This window comes from Psittacula echo (genome assembly GCF_963264785.1).
Source record: "Psittacula echo genome assembly, chromosome: 2".
Classification (NCBI taxonomy): domain Eukaryota; kingdom Metazoa; phylum Chordata; class Aves; order Psittaciformes; family Psittacidae; genus Psittacula; species Psittacula echo.
In genome coordinates, this window is record NC_137737.1 from 36,452,632 (window position 1) to 36,476,765 (window position 24,134).

The following is a 24,134-nucleotide window of genomic DNA, read 5'->3' on the forward strand; positions in this document are numbered from 1 at the left end:
ACTGGTCTGTAATTCCCCGGGTCATCCATTTTCCCCTTCTTGAAAATGGGGGTTATATTTCCCTTTTTCCAGTCATCGGGAACTTCACCTGACTGCCATGATTTTTCAAATATGACTTTGCCAGTGAAGACTGAGGCAAAGAAGTCATTAAGAAAGGGTAAACTTTGTGTAAAAAAAGGGGTAATGTGCCAACCATGTGCCAATCATGTGCCAATCTTATGCAGAAAATGGAAATAAAGGTGTACTACACTTTCAAAAGCAGGGGTCATTCACCTATACTTCATTTGTGTTGACTGAAGCTTTATGCGTAAGCAAAAAAATTATAGGTATAACATGGCCTTTTCACATTAAGAATATAGCCATATTATCATCATCAACTCACAGACTCTCCTAGAAATCTAGGGTTAGACCCAAAAATGTTAAAGACAGAATTACAACCAGGAGTCCTATTGACAACTAATAAGATGAAATGAGTAACTCTAGTTAGACTCTGGGTCCCCAGCTATTTTTTCCACATGCATTTCTTAATGCTAATGCCAGTTCCAGAACTGGAAACATTTCAGGAACAAGCCCATAAGCAGAGCAATTCGCCATAAGAAGCACTTAAAGGCCACACTTTAGATCAAGAATTGAGAGGTTTCAACTAGCCTGGACTTGCTTCACACAACTCCATGTGACGTGTATTTAAGAAAAGCTTAAAACATACCTAAAGAATAACTCCATAAGAAAACTAAGGAAAATAAACACACGCAGCAGATAGTAAGTGTCATAGGATATTCCCCCATGAGGAAGAATCACGTTAAAATCAGCACCTCCCCGCTGACGCACACTGCCTAAAAAAACTACTAATCAAGGTACAAAAATAAAGAAGTTCTTCACTTTTCTCAAATTCCCCCAACTTTACTAGTGTCCTTTAAAAAAGGAAAACAACACATGGTGGAGAATTTCCTCCATTTGACAAAGCTTACTTTTGTTCTTGTGCTTCTGGCAGCAAAGTTTCCTCTTTCCAGATAAGTTAATCAAGAGCCCCTAAACGGCTGCACAAGTTTGCTACAAAGGAGTAATTCCAGGCAAAAGAAGCTTTATTTCTGTTGGAAGCATGTAGGGTTAGAGGTTCACAAATACAGGTGATTTCCATCTACAGGTTACTCTCTCAGAGCCTCTTGCTTTTGAAACCTTATGGAAGAGCAGGGAAAGGAGAAGCTTAAACACACGTTATGTGTATCAATGAAAAAAAAGAGCACGAGAGCCCCTTTTAAAAAACAAACAAAAAAATCCTCATGGAAACAAGAGGTAAGAGTTAAAATTACAGATTTCTGTAAGAGGAAAAAATTCAGACCCTGGCAAAAAAAGCTCTGTGTTATTTGCTCCAGAGTACCAAGGGGGTTTGAGGAGGGAAAGACTCCTCCAGAGGTGTCTCAGGCAGATAAGCAGTGGATAGGAATGAGCTGCTAAAGACAAACTTTTTATTACAGATATTTCTATAGAATCTTCACATTTGGATTTCTTATAAATTTCTTCTTTTATAAACAAGTGGTTCGAAAGAGTACCTTTTAGAGTCTTTACAGAACTTGGACAATAATTATTTGCAATATACTTACAGTATGGAATTACACATGAAGCAAACCACCTTACCTGACAGAAACACTTAAAATGTTATTGGTGCTCATATATGACAAAACTAACAATAAGTCAATTGCTTGTGACACAAGCAATGCAAAAAGCTTCAAACAGATTGCAGAAGGAAAGACGAAGCCAGCAATAAAATTAATGAATCACAGAATGGTGGAGGTTGAAAGGCACCTCTGCAGGTCATCTGGTCCAACCCACCTGCTCAAGCAGGGCCATCTAAATCATGTTGCACAGGACGGGTAGTTGTCTGGATGGCTTCTGACTATCTCCACAACCTTATTGGGCAACTTGCGTCAGTGCTTGATCACCCCCACAGTAAGAACATGTTTCTGTATGTTTAGAGGTTCTCAGTTTGCTGTGTTTCAGTTGGAGTCCACTGCCCATGGTCCTGTCACCGGATACCACTGGAAAGAGTCTGACTCTGTCTACTGTACATCCTCCCTTCAGGCAATTACAGACATTGATAACATCCTCCTGAGCCTTCTCTTCTCCAGGCTAAACAGTTCCAGCTCTCTCAGCCTTCCCTTATAGGAGAGATGTTCCAGTCCCTTAATCACTTTAGTGCTTTCCTCTGTACTCCCTCCATTACATCCATGCCTCTCTTGTACTGAGAAGCCCAGAACTAAACACAGGGATGCAGGTGTGGCATCACCAGTGCTAAGTGGAGGGAAGAACTACCTCACTTGACCTGCTAGCAACACTCCTAATGCAGCCCAAGATACCATTAGCCACCTTTGCAATGGCTATCCTATGCTCAAGCTGGTGTCCACCAGGACCCTCAGGTCCTGTTCCACAAAGCTGGTGTGCCTTCAGCACAATAAGCTTTAAAAAACAGTGTTGCATGTACTTAAGAGATTGAATCTCCTTTTTTTTTCCCTAGGTGGAATTTCATGCTAAAGGCTGTGGTGGGTGACACTGGATATCACTGTCTCAGAGTGGCTCATACTGTTACTGACAGATCAGGAATGCAAATTACATGGTCCTGTGGTAAAACAGTGAGGTTCTGACTTATGAAAGTTCAGTCTAACTGCTTCCTGACTTATTATCTACATTTGAAATTCTGAAAAAGGCTAAGAAGCAAACTTCAGAGTATAATTAACATATCCCCACTGAATAGTTCCAACTCCATCTATGTCCTTTGGCAAAAGAAAAAAGAATCCCATTTTCCATTTTTTGCCTTTCTCTCCAAGAGGCCTCCTCTCTGCATTTTTCACAAGAGATAGAAACTGAGGAAGGCAGATATCCGTGGCATTCTTCCAAACTTTAACAATAAAGTAAACCCAATTCACATAGGCTTCCAAGATGAGATTCCACTCAGAATACAACATCTGCTCTGAAGTCTCGCATCATCACTGAACCCCACAGCAGCCTCTTGAAATCACTTCTTGGACTTAACTCATCTGTGAGTATGAAATACACTTATGAACCCTGCCAGATACTACCGGCAGAATAGATTCACATAGGTGTCCTCTCTGAAGCTTAACTGGTGACACCAAAATGAAAATTCACCTTTACTGTAAAAACATACATCATTTCCATTCCACTCCTGGAATAATTAAGTAATTAGCGCTGGCAATAAACCTATCAGAGCATCTCAATTAGAACTTTGCTGAAATTCATGCAGAAAACCAAACTTTCAGGAAAAGAGTCCCAGGTTCTCCGACAGTATTTGGTCAAGTATGTTACAACTTTTTTCATAACTGTAACTTCATTTTTTTACTTTTGAAATAGCATTTTGTTGAACATCATCACTTCATTAAAGCTCATAGTTTGAACCCATTATCTTAATGTCCGTATAAAAAGCATGCGCAAGAATTCTCTTCTCACCACTAAAAAAACCTGTTCTTGAGTTATAAAAAGTATACAGTCTAATTCATTAACTGCTTAGTAACTGCAAACTCGCTTTCAAAGATAAAAATCCCATTTTTTTTACTGATTTGAACAGAAGGCTTGAAGTGCTACAGCATGCCTTTTTGAAGGGCAAGCAAATTAGGCATAAAACTTCATCTCTCTGAGCTTGTCATGATTTGGTGCTGACCAGACACATCACGTTTAACTAAGCCATACCACACTAATAGCTAACTGACTAGATAAATAAAAAAAAAAACTCAAGCATTTATCCAGATGCTGTCTCCTAGTTTCTGGAATTCTGTGCATCTCCAGGGTCAGCAGGAGATGTCCGGAACAAACATCCTGTTTCTATCTGGTTTCTCTCTGCACACGAGGAGCCAAAATAAATCATAGATTTTTCTGCTTCTCCCTCTCCCTCCTTTTTTTTTTTTTCTTTTTTTAACAAAACACCTTTTTTCCCCTCCAAACTTGAGCAAACCTGCAGTTGTGAGAGACTTCCCACATCGAAATAGGCCAAGGCATGGTAAGAATGATAATGAATTTGACAAATGGAATCAGCATCATTCTTCACATGGGTAAGCTAAAAAAACTGATTTTTTCTGAGCAAGCATAGATTGCTATTTTAACAGTAAAACTGCATTAGAAACTGGCATCAGCAAAGCAGAGCAGGTTGGAGATCATTTAATAAGTCTGGCTGCTTAGAAGGCCAATAAATCAATAAAAGCCACCAAACTGCATTTTCCATCACTTCTGCCAGTGTTTGGCAGCCCCAATGAGCCCACAGGTGCTGCCTTCTCTCCCTGTCCATTCCATCTGGGACATGAGCTCCCACCCTGGCTGCACTCCCATGCTCCCTCCAGCTGCCTCCACAACTGGCAAGGATTTCAGTAGCATCCTTGTCACTGCAGAGGAGGAAACAATATCAGCTTAAGAACAAGACAAACAGAAGAAAGATAGAAGGTAAGTAGAGATAATTATACTGAGACTAAGCTATATATGAAAACAGGCGCGAAACAGGAAAAAAATAAGAAATCAAAGAACTATATCTGTGCCTAAGAGTTAACTGACAACTACGGACACCATATTTGGACTATAATGTAGTTTTAGTCACCGTACTGGATAAAGGAAAATTAACCAAAATGAAACCAGAAACTATTATAAAAGAGGACAACCAGTTCAAAGATACAGAAGAACCTGGAAAAGCCAGTCCCATGGGGGGAAAGGAGAATGTCTATGTGGCTGGTTTCAAAACAAACAAACAAACAAACAAACCCACACAATCAAATTTAACAAAAGGACTTACAAAAAAATACGTGAAAATCATGTTTCTCTGTTAGAAAGCAACAATCAATGTATGTTAATGGAGATAAAAACAAGGGGACACTGATCAAGTTCTATGTGAATTTCAATACATTCTCCTTCCAATTCCTCTCTGTAACTGCCTAACAATACACTGAGGGAAAAGGCTTCAACCAAGAGGGAATTCATTTAAGAAAAATAACATGAACCAAAATATGCATTCTAGCCTCTGCACTACTCCTTGCAACATACCTGGGATAACAGAAAGTCTCCCAGATTTCAAAGATGAAGGGCATATCTGACCTAACTAATCACAGCAAGTGACCTCAAACAAATTCCTTTAGGGTGTTTAATTTTCAAAACTGAAGTCAGGAAACAAGTTCAAGAACAGCATGAAGATCGCCTCAGGTACAGTTTCAGGATCACCATGACCACAACCCATGCCTGAGTCTGAATGTGCAGTTTCAGTGGAGGAAAAGGAAGACAAAGATCCATTAAAACAAAATACTGCTGAGTGCTACTGCATACAAATAAGAACCACTGCTAACAAGAAATTCATTTTACTCTCACTAAAAGAAACATGAAGACTTCCCAAACATGTACATATAGAAGAACATCTCCTTGTATATGTGAGCTATCAGACTAAGGAGGAGTTCACATATTTTTTTAAAAAAAAAAATGCCCTGTTGAGCACATGGCAGCAGGAAAAATATTGCAGGCCACTAATTTTCCTGGGTCAGCATGGCAGTGAATAGCTTCTGAAGCTATTAATATTGCTTTTGTTTCTCAACACTGAAAAAGATGAACACTCTACTAAGAAACTTAATTCACAGAATCATAGAATAGTTAGGGTTGGAAAGGACCTTAAGATCATCAAGTTCCAACCCCCTGCCATGGGCAGGGACACCTCACACTAAACCATGCCACACAAGACTCTGTCCAACCCAGCCTTGAACATAGCCAGGGATGGAGCATTTACCACTTCTTTGGGCAACCTGATCGAGTGTCTCACCACCCTCACAGTAAAGAACTTCTTCCTTATATCTAACCTGAACTGCCCCTGTTTAAGTTTAAATCTGCTACCTCTTGTCCTGTCACTACAGTCCCTGATGAAAAGTCCCTCCTCAGCATCCTTACAGGCCCCCTTCAGATACTGGAAGACTGCTATGACATCTCCACGCAGCCTTCTCTTCTCCAGGCTGAACAGATCCAACTTTCTCAGCCTGTCTTCATACGGGAGGTGCTTCAGCCCTCTGATCATTGTTGTGGCTCTCCTCTGGACTTGGTCCAACAGCTCCATGTCCTTTTTATGTTGAGGACACCAGAACTGTACACAATACTCCAGGTGGGGTCACGAGAACGGAGAAGAGGGGTAGGATCACCTCCTTTGCCCTGATGGTCACACTTCTTTTGATGCAGCCCAGGATACGGTTAGTTTCTGGGCTGTGAACACATTAGCTCATATTAAGCATCTTAGGAGAGCCCAAACACGAATTACAGCTGTTATTTGGAATTGGTAAAAATGCACTATGTGCTGTCCTAGTGGCTTTGCCTACATCACTTATCATTAAGTTTTCAGCAGCATTCACTCTTAGTTGTTAAATTACTGTCGGTATTTCACATTTAAATAACCTGTAATACCGAAGTTTGAATTTTCAAACTTGTTGAGGAGAATTGCCATACCTGAAAAGAACAAAAAAGTACTAGCAGGACTGTGACTCAATTGGCATTGAAGTAGAAAGCTTTGATGGAAATGAAAATAGATTAAAAGAATCAAGAATACATACAGAAAGAGGTATAAGGCAATGACAATTTATTTAGGCCTTAATATCATCAAAATGACATTGTTTTATGCACGTAAAATCTATTTTGTTTAAATAAATTAGTCATATCCTGCAATCTCCTTTTATTATCCTCTCCTAATAAACAGCAAGAGATGTCAATTGACTCAGAACCTTGATTACTGTGGATAGGATCCTGCAAATATATGGTTGTCAGGGATATTGTGACACACAGCAGATGAGAATTTCACATACAGAATTTCTCAGGAAAGGTAAGATGTAGACAGAAATTATTTTCTTTCAATCCTTTTATGAGAAGAAGATTTAAATCCAGTCATATGTCCATTACTACTGTAGCTTGGAAGAAGAAGAAAAAAAGGCAATAAAGTCTAAGTACAAAGAAGATGGAAGAGACAGACCTATTAAGGAAGTCACATGAATATTTCTTGCCTCACAATCAGAAGTTTTCCCAGCAAGGCCAAGAACAAGAACCTACTGATCCAATATGTAGCATACTGTGTTTTGTTACTCTATTTAATCTACCAATAAATTAATATATCTCATAGATCCCAAGAACATAAACAGTGGGATGCACACATAAACATACTTCATCAAACTAATAATTGCTTGCATTCAGACTCCATATATCTTGAATGCATATATTCTCTCATCTGATCAAAAGAAACATCTGATGCAAAAATACATGTGTACAAGTGAGAGAAGTAAGCCTGGAAATTAATCTTCATTTCGCAATGATTCTCTGATAGCTAAAACGCTTGTCTGCAGATCAGAATAGAGCTTTATATTTCAGTGTTTTGGCCAGATCCTCATAAGTCATTGCTGTGGATAGGGACTCAGACCAAGTTCTGCTCCGTCCATTTTCAAAGAAAAATTAAGCAAAAGACACATACATATTAACGAGTAACATGAACCCTTCTTTCATCCAGTGTCTATAGCAGAGGGCAGGGAAGCAGAGTAAACAGTTTCACAGTTTCTTCTTTGAAAATAATGACACTTTCTGAAAAAGTAAATGGATGCACTGCCGCCAAACATGCAAAGCAGAATGCACAGCTGAACACATCAATGGCTGGGGCAAAAAAAATCCCCAACCACAAGAGAAAGGTTCTCAAATTTTGGTCTCCTAAAGCCCAGGTTTATTCCCCCATGTTAAGAACAATTTGTATTCTGAATGAGTAAAAAGTCACTGCCAAATAAATCTCAAAATCTTCCACATGTTCTCAGATTTTGTTTCAAAGTCTTGATACTGGACACAACAGAGCAGTCATTCCACAGTCAGTTTTTCTTTGTGGCTTTCCTGCCACTTCTTGATTACTTACTAGCTCACACTGTGGTCACCTAGACCTCATGTCTTCCAGCACTCAACTTTCCTCCACATGCAACACAGCAAAGAAGTGACAGAAATTCCTAGTCACCCTATAAATACTGAGAATTTTCTAGAAATTAAGGAAGGCTGTCCAAGGGTTGGGTTTTTTTAAGCCTCCGAAAGCTACACATTTTTATAGACCAATGAAAGGCACATCTGTCCCACAGGTGATCCGGTAAGAAACTGTCACACTTCAGCAGAATGGCAGTATTTGCTCTCTTACATCCATGCTCTTCATTCTCAGACTCACTTGAACCACATTTGCTAACAGCATTACCAGTTCTCACCTAGAGGAAACAATTATTCCTTTTAAGCAACTGAAAATGACTTTGTGACATCCATCTGAGCAGACCCATTTCTCTAGATACCTGAATTACTTTTGTACACATTTGGCAAACTAACTTACCCCACCAGATGAAGATTTTCTGACCCATTTCCCTGGTATTACTTAGAAACTCTTTGACACCTATACTTCTGTTTGTTTTCTCAGTTCATTTTCAGGCTTTTTATTTTTCTAGCGTTACTTCTAACATCTCTTTCCCAACAGCCTTCAGTTACATGTCACCACTGACAGCCACACACTACCAGCTTGTCCCAGTATTGAGCAGTTGAGAACTGCACCAAAGTCATCATATATCCTAAGTCAAACCCAATTTCTCAGCACTAGTAACAGACCCAGCCCAAAGATATTCAGACAATTTGTAACTATTACCCCTAACCACTTCTCTGGAAATCTGTCACTATATACCACACATCACAACATAAAGCAGTTCAGTAGTCACCAGTCTCCTGGTTTTTAAATATCAACAAAGGCACCAAAAAGCAGACAGCTCAGCAATGGCTTGTAATGATTTTACTGTATCTAGATCAATCCCCCCAGAAGGAGAGACAACAAGCAGTCTTCCAAAATCCTCTGTATCACAGGCTTTTCCCCAAGTCTGTCACACACCGAACCCAGCTTTTAAGTCTTCCAGGAGTGAAATAATCAATGTTTATTCCAAGATCCTACAAAATGTAACACTGACTGTCATGAGGGCTAAATTTCTCCTCCACCTCCCATAATGCAGATCCTGTCCTGCAGGGGAAGAAGGTAAATATATAGTTCCATATCTATACTTCCTATATGCACTTCTCCCTCAAGCTACTTACTACAAATAAAACTCTAAAAAAAAAAAAAAAAAAAAAAAAAAAAAAAAACCACACAGGTTTTTTTAGTGTATTACATGCCTCTTGCATTACTGCATTCAAATGGCTCTTGTTCATTCTTCACAGAGGTCTACTTTTTTCCAACTACATCCTTCCCTTTAACTCTTCAAATTCTCTAACACACAAGTTCTGTTTCAGAGACTGATGTCCTTTAAACCAAGACATTTTTCATGACAACATCCCACAGAGGGAGTAGCCTTTAGGGATGGGGGAGGGATGGGGAAGGGAGAAGAACAAGAGACTGTGAGAGAAAGCACATTACAGAATTAAGGAGTAACTTGGCAAAACTCCCTCCCCTTTCACACACTTTCACTTCAAACACACAGAAGTCATTCCATGAGTGAAATAAATGAAATTTGGCTTCTGCAGAGCTGGAGACTCAGGAACATAGTAAGAGTAGATGACTATTAAGGATTTTGCTGAGGTCAGAGTACTTGTAATACCTCTAATCAGATTCTCCTATATTCCCAAGAACTTGCATTCCAGCTTTTCCATCAGAAGAGATTCTTATCTCTATCCATCAGCTCACATGCTTTTTCACCAAGCATCTAGGTGTCTAGTGTTGGCCAGTTTCGAAGTTAGTAGGTGATCAATATTAGGTATACAAGCAGGCACAATCACATTATCCTAATTTCCTAAGGACAGTGGTCTTAAAAAAAAGTGCTCTTGATACTGGACAAAATTAGCGCTACAATAAAGCTAAACAACAGCAATACTCACCACATAAGAAGCAATAATCACAGCAATTCATATTGATTTTGAGTCTAAGATTATTCCATTTTGATTTCATTAGATATTAATATATCTAGTGTGCATATATATATATATATATAAGTTCTTAGAGAAGCCACTAACAACAGAATGACAAGAGCCAACAGCTCGAGACTGACTGACAATAATTTAGAAATAAATCATAACAGCAAGCAGCTATCCAAAGGAACAGGTTACCAGCCTTGCAATGAGGTTAGTCACATCATCAACACTGGCTGTCATTCCAACAAATGTGCTGCATTTAGCCACGTGTTACTGGCCTTGATCACATTCATTTAAGTGAAAAAGAAAATAGTTCCACCATTGTAAGACAGAGATGACACTTGTTACACTAACAGTCCAAAGACATCAAGGCAATCCTGCATAGTTGGAAGTTATTAATCTACATGTTGACAAACTACTGGAGCACAAATAAAATGTTCACTCAAGGGCCAAATGTTTGTTTATAGATGACTCTTTGCATGTAGCACTACTCCTCAGAGGGGTTTATCTTCTATCTTGGTATCCAGAGTAGATAATAATTTCCTAGCCTGACAGAATGAACCAGATGATTTTTGTGCCACAATCTACACTCTGAGAATGAAATTTAGGTTGCTCTGAAAAGGAGAGCAACTCTTTTTCTTATTTTTTCCTTCTTGGTTTTTTACAGTTTTCCCTCTTCAGAGAGAAAGTAACAACATTTAAGGACACAAGGAGAAGATGCCTTACTCTCTCCCACTCATGTAAACTAATTGCGAAAACAGTGAAGAACAGCCTCCCCCCAGTCATGATAATTCAAGATAGACAAAGCCAATCCACAAAATACCAAAAACACTGAAAATCTTCTTGCTGATTCCAGCAGGTACTGGACTAGGCCCATGTTCCAGTTCCCACAATGTGACCAGGGTGACAAAAGGAAAAAAACCACACTATTACTTTGCTGCTTTAAATTAAGGACTAGACAAAAAGTGGTCTGTATCTTATGCTTTTATTTCACATGAGTCTCTGGAAGATGTCATCTTAGGAAGGTAAACAGGTTGCCAATGAATATAAATGGATTAGTTCCAGTGTTCTCATGGACTGAAGTAGAGATCATCAGCATCTACAGAAGAGTTTTTTCATTCAATGTTCAATCTAAACAACACAACAGCAGGCAAACAAGTGACAATTCCTACACTACCCCTTCACACTTTGATCTTATGGGCAGGACTACATACACTATTAAGTCCCCTGAAGCAATTCTAGAACACCTAGAAGTATTTTCTGACATGCATCTTATTCACAGGCTTCACTGTTCATGACTCTTTTTGTCCTAATTTTCCGGAGAAATTAATTTCATAACCCACAGAAAGCAATTCTGTGGTACAGTGGCCTGACATGTTTAATATCTTAATTTTTAACAGTTTCTTTACAAAAGAAAGACTTCCTGCAGTGTTGTACATTTCTCAGCTACTGCATGAAGGTAAAGCAGGTAGAATAAGATCCACTAAATAGCTCAATTTCCCTCCTCGATTCCTGAGAGACAAACAAGTAAGCACCTCATATAGCGCCTACAATGCACAGATTAACCTGACAACTGAGTCTGCTGCAAACCCAAACCTTGCACCTTTAGAAGGGTCATCTTCCTCATCAGCCCACTTTCCCACCCCTCTCAGGGATTTCAAATCCCAGCTCGCCAACTTGTGCTACTGGTGTTCTGTTCACAACTGGAAAGACTAAAACACGAGGAGTCCTCTTCTACCAAGGTGTCAGGTGCATAGAGTCCTCCCCTGATGCTACTTGCTCAAGCTCCACTTCACAAGCCAACCTTCCTCCAGGAAAGGGGAAACACATGACAGGAAGAGATACACAGCATGTTTCGGCACCATGAGAGGAGTATCCTTTTATTAACTGTACAGGGAGAACATGCTGCTTGTTAAATGCAGTCTCTGTTTCAATAGTTGACTACATCATTTTCCATAACAGGAGGCCTACAAAGTTGAATAAAACAGTGTTTGGACAACTACCTCCTCTTTCTCTCTATCATCCAATATTTTCACTTACTGTCATCATAACTCTCTTCCTAACTGCATCCCTGGTATAGCAATACTACATATACTAGTCAGAAGACTACATCTTTTCCTATCATGGTACGGTCTTAGTAGTGGTTTTCAGGATAGCCTTCTGAGGCCAAAAATTGTGCCCACTCCTGTTCACAGAGCCTGTCTCCCTTAGAAGTTTGTGTCATGACAATCAGCTATGTTATTGTTAATAAAATCTGTTTTATCTTCTGATTTGAAGGATGTTTGAAAAGAAAGGAATTAAGTGATACATGGTACAGCCCATTCTCTGATTCACACTAGGCTAGATAATCACCAAGGACTCTTGTGTTGAGTTTGAAGAGATAAAAAGGACAACATAAAATCTCAGAACACTTTTATTTCTTCGAATAAATGTCATCTAAAACTGTGGAACCAATTGATGCTAATGTCACATCGAGCTCTTCCCTATTTATGGGAGGTAGAAGAAAATTCTTTTGTGTACCCTTCCCACTAGCCTTCTCTTACTGCCTTTGCAGTAGCTCACATCAACAACCTGCCAGATTCCACTGAAAACATATTCAGAAGATTATTTTTTCTCCCAACCCCCCTGAATTTAAATACAAATTTGCTCCAGTTGTCTCCTGTTCAAACAGAAAGCCAGGTTTAAAGAAAATACATACAGCCTGTTGCTGAATAATCCTGGATAAGGGAAGGGGACAGTAAAAACTGCCATCTTCGTAAGACAGCGTTTTTAATAGATGTTTCCAAACTCTGTATCAAATTTAATACAAGGTACTTACTGGGTAGGTTATAGCAAAGATATAGCACTGCAGCCTTCAGAAGAAAGTACTGGACGAAAATAGATGGATTTTGTCCTGGGTTCAGCAGCAGCAGTCATTTTTCCTCCTTCTTAGTAGCTGTTGCAGCACTGTGTTTTTGACTTTCAGCCTGGGAACAGGGCTGATAACACCGATGTTTAGACTGACCAAGGACTTTGTGAGTCTCATGCTCTGCCAGGGAGGAGGAGGGGCCGGAAGGAAGCAGGGACAGGACACCTGACCCAAACTAGCCAAAGAGGTATTCCATACCACAGCACGTCATGCCCAGGATGTAGAACTGAGAGTTCCCGGAAGGGCTGGATCACTGTGGGGTGGGGGCGAGGTACCGGTTGGTGAGCGGTTGTATTCTCTTCCTTGTTATTTCCTTTATCATTATTACTATTGGTGGTAGCAGTAGTGATTTGTGTTATACCTTAGTTATTAAACTGTTCTTATCTCAACCCGTGGGAGCTGCATTCTTTTGATTCTCCTCCCCGTCCCTTCAGAAGCGGAGGGAAGAAAGGTGGGGGGGGAAGTGGACTTCGTGGTTCTGATTTACGGCCTGGGCTTAAACCACAACAGTTCTTTTTGGCGCCCAACGTGGGGCACGAAGGGTTGAGATAACGACAGAACTGACCAAGGCACAATGCTGATTTATTGGCTCTCAAAGTTGTTTCTCTTGATGTCACAGTTTCAGTATGCTGTAGCTTACTTAGAGCCGGTATTTGCTGTGTTAGTGTTTATCAAGTGTGGGACTTGGGCTAAGGTTCTTGTTTCATTGTATTTTATGGTAATGGCTTGTAATATGGGCGGGCTCCGGCAGCAGGGCGGGATGGACGTGGCCGTGGACTTGTACCTGGCCGTCCTGCTGCTCTTCACTGTCCTGGGCCTCGCCCTCGCCTCCGTCTTTGTGAGGCTGCGGGGAGCCGAGGGGGAGCGGCCCCACGAGCCGGCTGCGGCCAAAGCTGCCCGGGAGAGGGGCCCCGGGGACCAAGCGGCGGCGGGAGCGGGGCCGGAGGCCGGGAAGGAGGCAGCTGCCGAGCAGCGGGAGGAGGCGGCGGAGGAGCCGAGCCCCACGGCCGAGCCCAGCCCCGCGGCGGCCGACAGCATCCCCCAGCAGCAGCCCACCGAGCCCCGTGAGCCTGAGCCGCAGGAGGATGCAGGAGACCCCGCAGCACTTTCCAGCAAGGCAGAGGAGGAAGATCTGGACTCAGAAAAAGAGAAGCTGGTGGTGAGAGAGCCTGCAAGCACAGCAGCTACAGCCCCAGTGACAAATACAGCAGCATCATTTGAGAGTTCTGAAGGTTTTGAATGGCCTTTGGGTACCCTTGGGACCTGCCTGCTGATTGTGATGGGGATCACCGTGTTGGCACACACACAGAGTGAGTTCTACCCACGACCATTTTGTCTGATCCCAAGAGTTAAGCAGAGTCAGGTTTGGGTCTTGTCTGGGTTTAGACAATACAGGGGGACCGAGAGGTTTTCCCCAAGGTTGGACAGCCATGAGTGTCACGGTGTGTGGGACAGTATGGGCGAGTATCTAATCCACTGGGCCCCTCCAGTGCTTTGGAAGCGTCGGAGATGGAAGGCAGCTGTGTGGAGTCCCCAATGACAAGTTGCAGAGACTGCTGCAGGGGAGGGTGAATTATTTCGAGCCTGATGGGCCCATGACACTTCAGGCCATCAGGGCAGAGATGCAACATAGAGATGGACTCATGATCGAGGGGTGGACTTTGCAATGGGCCTCTCCTGCTCTGAAAGACTGTTACAAGAGATGGAGCCCAACATCATGGACCGAATGGACTCAGCAGCTTTATAGGGATCGGTCCGTGCACTAAGATAAGAGTACACTGAGATGAAAGTGATGGTATATTGAAAATGTGGGATCTGAGCATGACGTGAATGGTATGGAATAAGGGGTGGATACTGTCCTGGGTTCAGCAGCAGCAGTCATTTTTCCTCCTTCTTAGTAGCTGTTGCAGCACTGTGTTTTTGACTTTCAGCCTGGGAACAGGGCGGATAACACCGATGTTTAGACTGACCAAGGACTTTGTGAGTCTCATGCTCTGCCAGGGAGGAGGAGGGGCCGGAAGGAAGCAGGGACAGGACACCTGACCCAAACTAGCCAAAGAGGTATTCCATACCACAGCACGTCATGCCCAGGATGTAGAACTGAGAGTTCCCGGAAGGGCTGGATCACTGTGGGGTGGGGGCGAGGTACCGGTTGGTGAGCGGTTGTATTCTCTTCCTTGTTATTTCCTTTATCATTATTACTATTGGTGGTAGCAGTAGTGATTTGTGTTATACCTTAGTTATTAAACTGTTCTTATCTCAACCCGTGGGAGTTGCATTCTTTTGATTCTCCTCCCCGTCCCTTCAGAAGCGGAGGGAAGAAAGGTGGGGGGGGAAGTGGACTGCGTGGTTCTGATTTACGGCCTGGGCTTAAACCACGACAGATTTGTAAAACAAGAATTCAGAGTCTACCAACCATGTATTCGCAGAGTGCAACTTTTAGGGAGGAATCAAGTTCTACCAGTGCTACGAGAGAAACACAATAGTCAGGATCACTGTGTGATCTGACAAGGGCTCCTGAAAACAGAGTCTGACCCCAGGACCTTCATGCCAGAACTGAGGGGGGTCAAGCCAAGTCACCACTCTCTGAAACACTCATCAGAAAAGCGCAAAGCATATTTATATTTAAATATATATATATTCAGTTTATATATATATAAATATATACATATATATATAAACTGAATAGGAGCAGACGGGTGTAAAGCTCAGTGTGATCTGTTTAGAAAGAGATGAAGTCTGATTTGATCCAAAATCAAGGACATTACATCATAATTTATTTATTCTAGAACCTGGCATTACGCAGCAGTTATCTCAGTGTAATCAGCCAAGAATTTAAGCTTACAGCATGCAACAAAGAAGGAAGCAGAAATGCCAGAAGTGTAACATCAACACATGAAAACACTACCACTTGCTTCAAGCTACGGTGCCAAAGGGAAGCACAAGGCAAGCATTGACTACAGTATGACAGGTCATCACATCAAGACCTACACCTCTTCCTGCATAAACCTGCTCTGACCTGGACCTCTCAAAACCAACCATAAGTGAAAGCAAGCACAAATTGTGAGCAACGTATTTTAGAAATTAACACATAATCATATCACAGACAGGTCAGGAGCCCAAACTGATTACACTGAATAATCAAGTATCACTTCTACCAATACAGCAGCTGCTATTTTTGTGGTGTTGTTCGGGTACTTTTATTTCATGAGAAGAATATCTCTCTGTTTACATATCCAGCAAGAAGCCAATGCAGCAGCACTCCACACAGGGTGTTCTCTCAAGAGTGATGTATTTTCACTAATATATTTTACTAAGTACAGGCTTACAATTACAAGAATTACCATGAGTAAAGTTCTATAAAGTATTTTCTCTGCATGCAACATTTCTCTGCATTGAATGTTTTTAAACAATCACTTTTTATAAAACTTCAGTTTTATTAGATTCAAAAAAAAAAACCCAACAACAAAACCCAAGCATTCCATTCAGAGCCTTCGACCAACAGATTCATCTGGAAGTCATTTGGAAAATGAAAATACGTTCAAACAATATGCATGTATTAACATATATGCACATTGTAACATTACTACCTATGGGTTTCTTTTCGCACTTAGTGAGAAATACTAAGTTACACCTGGCCTATATAAGGTACAAAGATATTTAACCTACCTCATCAAAGTTGCTATCTTCTTTCTTCAAGGCTTTAAAATAAAAGGAAAAAAAAAAGAAATAGTTATCTGTACTGCATTTCAATGTGCATGAAGTAACTAGCACCATAAAGAAAACAGAGCAGCATTTTTCTGTTATAATAGGAAAGAACAGGCTGGCATGAATAACAATTTTAAACTAAAAATTTGAATCTGTAAATGGAATGTAGGACTGCACAGTGTGTTTCCAAGAAAGTAAATTTACATATTTATGAAAAATATTATCCTCTCAGGTTAAAGAAATAAGAGAGTGCAAGGGGGTTTTATTATTATTTTAATTTCTAGTGAGTATGAAACCACTTTATGGAGAGCCTGACTGAACTACAAAAAGGAAAAGTATAATAAACACCCAACCATGTATTCAGCTTGTCAAGTACTAAACTTTTATGAAATAGTATGCATTGTAGCGTGCTTTTTTCTTTCTATTTTTTTCTCTTCTCATTTTTTCTTTTCTACAATATGACTTACATTAAAGCAGAAGAGATTTTTTACTTTCTTACACTGTTAACTAGCAATTAGTCAACAAACAAGGAAGAGGAAAACAGTGCAGAAATCATGTGAAGTGGGAAAGCAAGAAAATAAAGATATGAGTAATTCTGAAGCAAAGATTAAGCTGATGAAAATGGTTCCTTTAGCACACTGGGTATCTTTATTGAAATATGAAGAAAATTAATTTATCCAAATCTCCATTGAACTATGTCAGACTGGTTCCTTTTCTCTGTACACCACAATCAGACCAACCAGGGACTGTACTTCATACCATGACCTGAAAGTGCTCTTCGTTTACTTCTCATGAAGAGCTAAAATAAGACAAACCATTGCATTGATGATTGCACTGTTTCTTTTGAGTTTAAATCATGAAGGCTTGCAATTTGAAGGACGTCATGTGAATGACCATACAGTTCATGCATTGCTGCCCCAGAAGGCTCCCTCTTCATCACTTAAGCAGTGCAATGTTTCTTACACTTAAAATATATTTATTTCTGCAGGAGATCAAATGCTTAAGCACCTAGCACAGTTGCACATTGAGACTATAGTAGTTTATTTTCTCTTTCAGATGCTTCTTCTGCCTTCAAAAAGTGCTGCAGCTTCACAACCTCTGCCACTGGCAGTAAAGAGCAAATCCTGGCTCTCTATATGCAGCACAGCAGGGCTGGCTCAGCCTTCCTTTGCTTTCAAATTCCCATTTCTTTGCAACACGAAATATGTCTTCCCTCAAATTTTTGAGCATTACTGTTTTATAAATCCTCATCTAGATTTCCTGCTCAGTAACAAAACAACAAACCCTAGGATTTTGCTGAGGAGATCTGAGGCACACATTGTACATTTTCATCATGAACTGTATTTTGATGGTTTTGAAGGCCAGGTAAAACATTTTCAAACTGCCAATCCCAAGGACCCAGAATTATGAGTCCAGACATTGAAAAAAAAAAAAAATAAATGAAGTTAAATGAAATGAAATTGAATGGAAGTTAAATTAAATGAGAAAGACAGAAGGACAACCTGTGGAACCCTTTTTAAGAACACACATTTAATCTTTACCTTTCAGTTCACAGCAACATACATGTTATAAATTAGCATATGACACACCATGGGCATGCTGACAAGATTCTCTCCCTTACCAAAACACAACATTTTCACACGACTGAAACATTCCAGGAATAGCCAAACAGCAGATAACCAAACAAAATTTACAGTGTAACAGAACAACAAGAAACAGGCATCTGTGATCTATTGTGTATTTTTGGCTTGTCACTACTATAACTCCTACCCTTGACTAAAAACGCGGGGTTTTAGGAATCTCCAAAAATAAGAATATGAGAGTTCTGGCCACTTATTTAATCAGATTCTGTTTAATAGTAACTTCACTCTGAACTAATTCACTACACAGCATCCTCTAAAGAAATCATCAAAGAAGCATATTTTACACAACAAATTGTATTATCCACATTTTTTTCTCATCAAAGCAATCCTTTTGTTCTTAAACAGTTAAAAAAAAAGAAAAAAAAAAAGAAAGCTTTGCTGATCTTTAAAAAAAAAGTAAACTGTTTACAAATGAGCCTTTCATTATCTCAGGTATGCAAGCTATGTGAGTCTACATTAGAGGAGATGAGCGGAGATAACCTTTGTATTAGTGAGGAGCTAGTAACAAAGACCAGGGATGCTCAGAAGGGTCACAGACTGATTTCAGTGCACTGTGAGTAATCTCAGCAATGTTTTCTCTCTTTCTTTCTTTTCTTTCCTCCTTCTTTTTTTCATTCCTGCCTTGGTGTTAGTTTTTGACTAGAGATTGCGTAAGAAAGCAGAAGTTATATGGTGACGTGAGCTGAAGAGATCTCAAATATGATTTTGGTACTTTATGAACTTCAACAGATGCATAGCCAAGAACTCCTTACATAACTAAAAGATGACCATAATTTTATAAAATTACTTATTATTAATTTTAATTGCATAATTATCAAAGCATAACACTAAGAACCAAACCTAATAAAGGTTTAAATACTCAAACAGTGAGTCAACTGAATTTCTAAAACTTCGTTAACATACAGGATGATGTGTTCATTTATATGGACAACACAGCATGTAAGCATGGAAATCAGAATTTTTAAACTGATTTGGATGTTTCTATAAAAATGGATAGGCTGCCAGAAACCTATCAATAAAAAGGATTCTGCACATTTTTCAGATTCGTAGTAATAAGAGTTCTTTACGATGAGCTAAATTTTAAAAGATACACTCTTTGAAATACCAGAAACCTTCTGCAAGGGGAAAGAGTGCCTTATCTGCAAAGATAGATCATTTTTCTAGAACCATGAGCACATAAGTTCTGCAGTAAAAAGCAACCCTGTCTGTTACATAAACTTCAGTTTAGCACCATAGGCCATATGCATTTCCTCCAACACACCACGGTGCCGTATCATCCTTTACCAGAACTGCAGATAGCACAAAGCAAATGCCCAGGACAAAGGGTCAGGGATGGATAGTTTCACATGTCACATCTTTCACCTTAGCAAAATAAACATTTCCGGTAGTAGGTACTCCAACAGCTATGGACAGATCACAGTTTTGCAGGATGAGCCAGGTCTTCATCACCCTCTGACAGTCATTGGAAAGCATCAGTTCACAGTTAAGAAAATGGGTCAAGTCTACTTGAGGCTGCTGTTGGCACCCTATGGCCCTCTCCTGTACCCAAGAGATAACTAAGCTGGTTTTATCTAAAGTTGCTGGGGAAATAGGTGCAAACATTACTTAACATACTGTGGCACACTGTAAAATAAATAAATCACCTTATGAATTCATTGCTGATACAGTCTCTCAAATAGAGAGGATTGCTTTGTGGGGAGAAGGTGGCCTCAAATGTAGTTTATTGAGTGTCAACCTGCAAACCCCAGCAAAAACAACAACACTGCCAATGACAGTAAGGATACATTTCCACCATTCTTATCCAAGAGGTTAACATAAATGTTGGTATCAAAATAAAGGAGTCTCGCAGCATTAGAAGAATTGTATTTGGCAGCTGGAATACTGCTAAGATGGGGGGAGGCCTAGTAGTGCCTGAACATTTCAAGAAGGACCATCAGCTATTCCCTACTGAAGGTTTGACTGGCTAATTATTCGATTTGAACGCCATGTTGTTCTTGTACCATTTATATGGTTATGCTCATAATGCTACATTGTGTTCTTAAACTTACGAAACACATAAATCACAGCAAAATGGGAGAAGTTAAAAGATCATCATTGTTATTTATAAATCACAACTCAGCAGATAACTGACAAGATTCCAGATTAGATACATATTAAATTAGTAATTTGCTGATCTCACGAAGGAACTTGCTCTTCCAAAAAGAGCTTTAAAAGCAGAATGACAAATACCCAGAAACACTTTTACTAATGAGGTTTCGGTTTCCTCTTCTTCATTTCAGTACGAGTTAAATACAGCATGTGTTTTAACTGAGGATTTCCTGGTATGCAAGTTAAAAGTTTCTTGCTTTGCTTGGCCTTATCTGTGGCTCAGGTATCAGGGAGTGGACTATGTTCAAACCTCACACTGATAAATTAGAGGGTTTTTTGCTCGAAGTGCAATTACCAGAATGATGGTAAAAATATTAGACTACCTAAAATGGAACAGCCCTACTGGTAGCAGCTGAATTTTAATCACAAAACAACAACCACAAACAAACAAACAAACCAGGCACCCAACCACACTCCTACACTTCCGTGCGCATGCACAAAGAACTGGAGAAGCTGGAAGACCTAAGAATCTATATTCATATATATATATATATATACCTATATATATATATATATAGGCCAAAGCTCCCAAGGAAATTAAAAGATTGTTTAATTTATGAAAAATGACAAAAAGAGATGATCACTGAACAGAGCCAACTAAAATGTGCAGAAATTACCAGCCAGAGGGGCCTTGCTCCCCAACAGTCACTAAGGGGGCTGTCATGGTTGCAACAAAGCGGCATCCTCATTCAAAATATTTTCGTTGTTAATGACTTCTACCATTAGTAAAACCTTTGCACAGGCTTGTGTGTCTCTGTGTCTACACACACACACAGACATGTGACAGACCAAACACCTGACTGCTTTTTCTTTCTTCCTAATCAAATAAAGTTAAACACATTTTACAAGTTTAAGACTGATGATAGGTGAAAGTTATTCTCATATGGAGACAGAGAGCTTCATAACCATGACTTGACATTCACTTCACAATTGAAACTTGGCATTTATCCTTGAAACTCCCTGGTTTACACACAGGAAGGAACTTTTCTCACGCTTTTCAAATCTTGAAGTAGGACTGTAAAAGATACCTGATTTCCAACGTTATCCTACACTTAAATTTGCGGTCCTTGAAAGCTAAAGGTCATACACTGAATGCACACAACACGTAAAAAATTGTAATGCCCACTACCTTAAGGCATCTCCTTGGTAGGGCTGTGGAGGGAGGATGAAATACCACACAGCCCATGGCTGCAGTACGGGCACTTCACATCCTCTCACTGGGACAAAGCAGCTCGGAAAGCTGACCCACATCCGTCAGCAGGACCGACTGTAAGGAAAAACGTCCCAGTGGGATGATGGATGGGCGAGGGCTGTGGAAGGGCCCTCACGCAGGGCCTGCGGGGTCCGGGGCTGCTGGTCCCGCTCCCGACGTTCCAGCACTGCTGCCAGCCCTTTGGTACCTCACACCTCTTCTGAGGCACCCTCTCCCCTGCTCAGCAGCGTGTTGATGCTGTCAGTGGGACTTCAGGCTTTAAACAGTGAATTAAGCGGCACAGCGTGCCAGAGACAAGAGAAACACCAGTCCGAGCAGACCAGAACTCTTTGCCATTGTTCTCAGCAGCAAATTCAACTGCAGAATAAACTGGTGTCAAAACCAAATGCAACGCGGCGATACCGGGACACAACCCGCCCGGCAGCAGCGTGCCAGTACCACTCCCTCCCGTGCTGTATATCTATCAGTGGAAGAACGACCGACTCCGCAGCTGATGACAGACAGACAGACCTCTTTTGTCTGGCCGCCCAAACCGCTGGGCCGCCGTTATCTGCTTCAGCATCTCATGCCCCAACTTAACACAACGAGCAGGCCGAACAAAAAATAAATTACCAGACCTGCAAAGAAACGCAAATAACCGCTGCTTTTTTGCCAGGGTTTCTCCTTGGCACTGGAGGCACGCGAGCCAACTCTCATTTCCAGTTTGTTTTCTCTAGCCTATTTTGGGCTAACTTCATCGGAGCCGGTACAGCGCTGCCTGGTCTGCACAAGCACTGCCTGGAAAAAGCTCTTCTTTCCCCGAGATTTCATCCCAATAAATGTATTTTCGGGGCCGGAGCGGGTGTATCCAGCCTTGCGGCACTCAGTCCACCGCCCCGCCGCTGCCGGGACCCCCCTCCTCGGGCTCCCGGCAGCGCCGCCGGGGTCCCGGCGCGAGTCCGGGTCCGGGTCCCGGTGCGAGTCCGGGTCCTGGTCCCGGTGCTGGACTCACCTATTCGGCCGAAGCTCTCCGATAAAGTTCTCCGCAACTTTTTCATCCTGCTGATCTTCTCGGCGGACTGCGAGTCGATCATGTCACACATGGGGGGAGTGAACCCCCTGCTCGCCAGCCACCACCCCGCTCCCCTGGCTCCGGGGGAGACACCCCTCGCACCGGTGCCGGGGCTCCCCCGTATCCCGGAGAGCCGCCGGGCACAGCGGGAGAGCCCTGGTACCGCCCGAGGAACGAGCCCTACGCCGTGGCGGAGGCTCCGGCTGCGGCGGCGGCTGCTGCTGCTGCTCGGCTCCTCGCCACCACCGCCCGGCTCATAGCCCCGTCCCTCCCGCCTTGCCCCAGGCTGCCCTGCGGAGCCCGACGCGGCGAGAAGGGGGGGGGGGGAAGAGCAGCGCCGAGGAGAGGCAGAGCAGTGAAAGGAAAGTCCGGCGGGAGGCTGCGGGCACCGGCGGAGGGAGGAGAGGGAGGAGGGTGCGCTAGAGAAAGGAGAAGGAGGAGCCTGGAAGGGCCGGGGAGCCCCGCGCCGCGGCCGAGGGGGAGGCGGCCGGCCCAGCCTGCGCTGGCGGGCGGCGGACCGAACCCGGCGGGACCCGCAGCCCCAGCCGCGGCCGCCCCGCCCTTCCCCGGGCGGCTGCCGGGGTGAGGTGGGCAGCAGAAGAAGCGGCGGCGGGGAGAGGCGGGAGCGCTGGGGCCGGGCCGGAGGCCGCGGGCTTTCTCCGGGCGCGTCCCGAGCGTGTGGCGGTACTCGCCGGGAGCCGTTAGGACGGGACAGCAGGGGACGGCCCTTGCGGTACCACGAGCACACCGTTTCCACGCAGGGGAACCGTGCCCCACGCTGTTGCATAGCGGTCTCATGTGGATGCGCTTCTTTATCCCCCGAGCCGCCAGAAGTCACAGCGCTCGGCGGCGTAGGGCCCCCTGCTCTCCCTTGGACCGCGGCTTGTGGAGGCCAGTGCAAGCTGTGTGGGTTTGGTGATGGAAGAAGGCGTCTCCCGGCCCAGTTTTTGGGTGGGTGTTGGGTGGGATTGCATCCCGGTAGCTGTGGTGAGGCTGGTGGGCAAAGGGCAGCTCGCCGTAGGTACACACCCAGCCCTTCAAGTTGGATCTTGGGCTCCACTCCACTTACATCTCAAAGCACAGCAAGATAACATGCCTTCGAGTGCATTAGCTTGCAACTTAATGAGTGTTGGGAGCTTTTGATCTTGTTAACTCAATTGAACCAACATTATTGAAAAATAAATCAGTTTAACCCATCAAGATGGATGACCGTGTCTAGTCTGAAAGTAGGTACTTTTTGAGAGCAGTCTATGTTAGGTAGCACATTTTAAAGCCCAGGTTTGTGTGGTTCAAACTGTATTTCAATGCATACTATCTAGTTCAAATGATCTTGGGTTTTAATGAGGCTAGCTAATGCAATTTATTGGGGTTAGGCAGTGTCCAAGCTAAGAGCTGTTAACTCAATTTTAGAAGCACATTTGTCTGGACAAGTGTTGAGGTGAGTTGTGTTCAAGCCATCTGCAACTCTAAGCTCTGAGTTTGAACCTTTCTGCTACAATGCAGGAGGGGTGGCAAGTATGTAGCATCTCAAGGTGGAAATCTATTATCTACTATAAT

General features: G+C 42.2%; 1 protein-coding gene across 1 annotated transcript in view; it reads right to left on the minus strand.

The window, feature by feature from the left end:
* CDK14 (cyclin dependent kinase 14) overlaps nucleotides 1-22,608 on the minus strand; it is a gene marked incomplete at both ends in the record, with an annotated part of 264,713 nt that extends 242,105 nt beyond the window's left edge. Inside the window, 2 exons of the mRNA XM_080610617.1 lie at nucleotides 16,484-16,515; nucleotides 22,518-22,608. Of these exons, the coding sequence (XP_080466743.1) occupies nucleotides 16,484-16,515; nucleotides 22,518-22,608 (123 nt within the window). The remainder of the gene's footprint in view (nucleotides 1-16,483; nucleotides 16,516-22,517) is intronic.
* Between the last annotated feature and the right edge of the window lie 1,526 nt (nucleotides 22,609-24,134).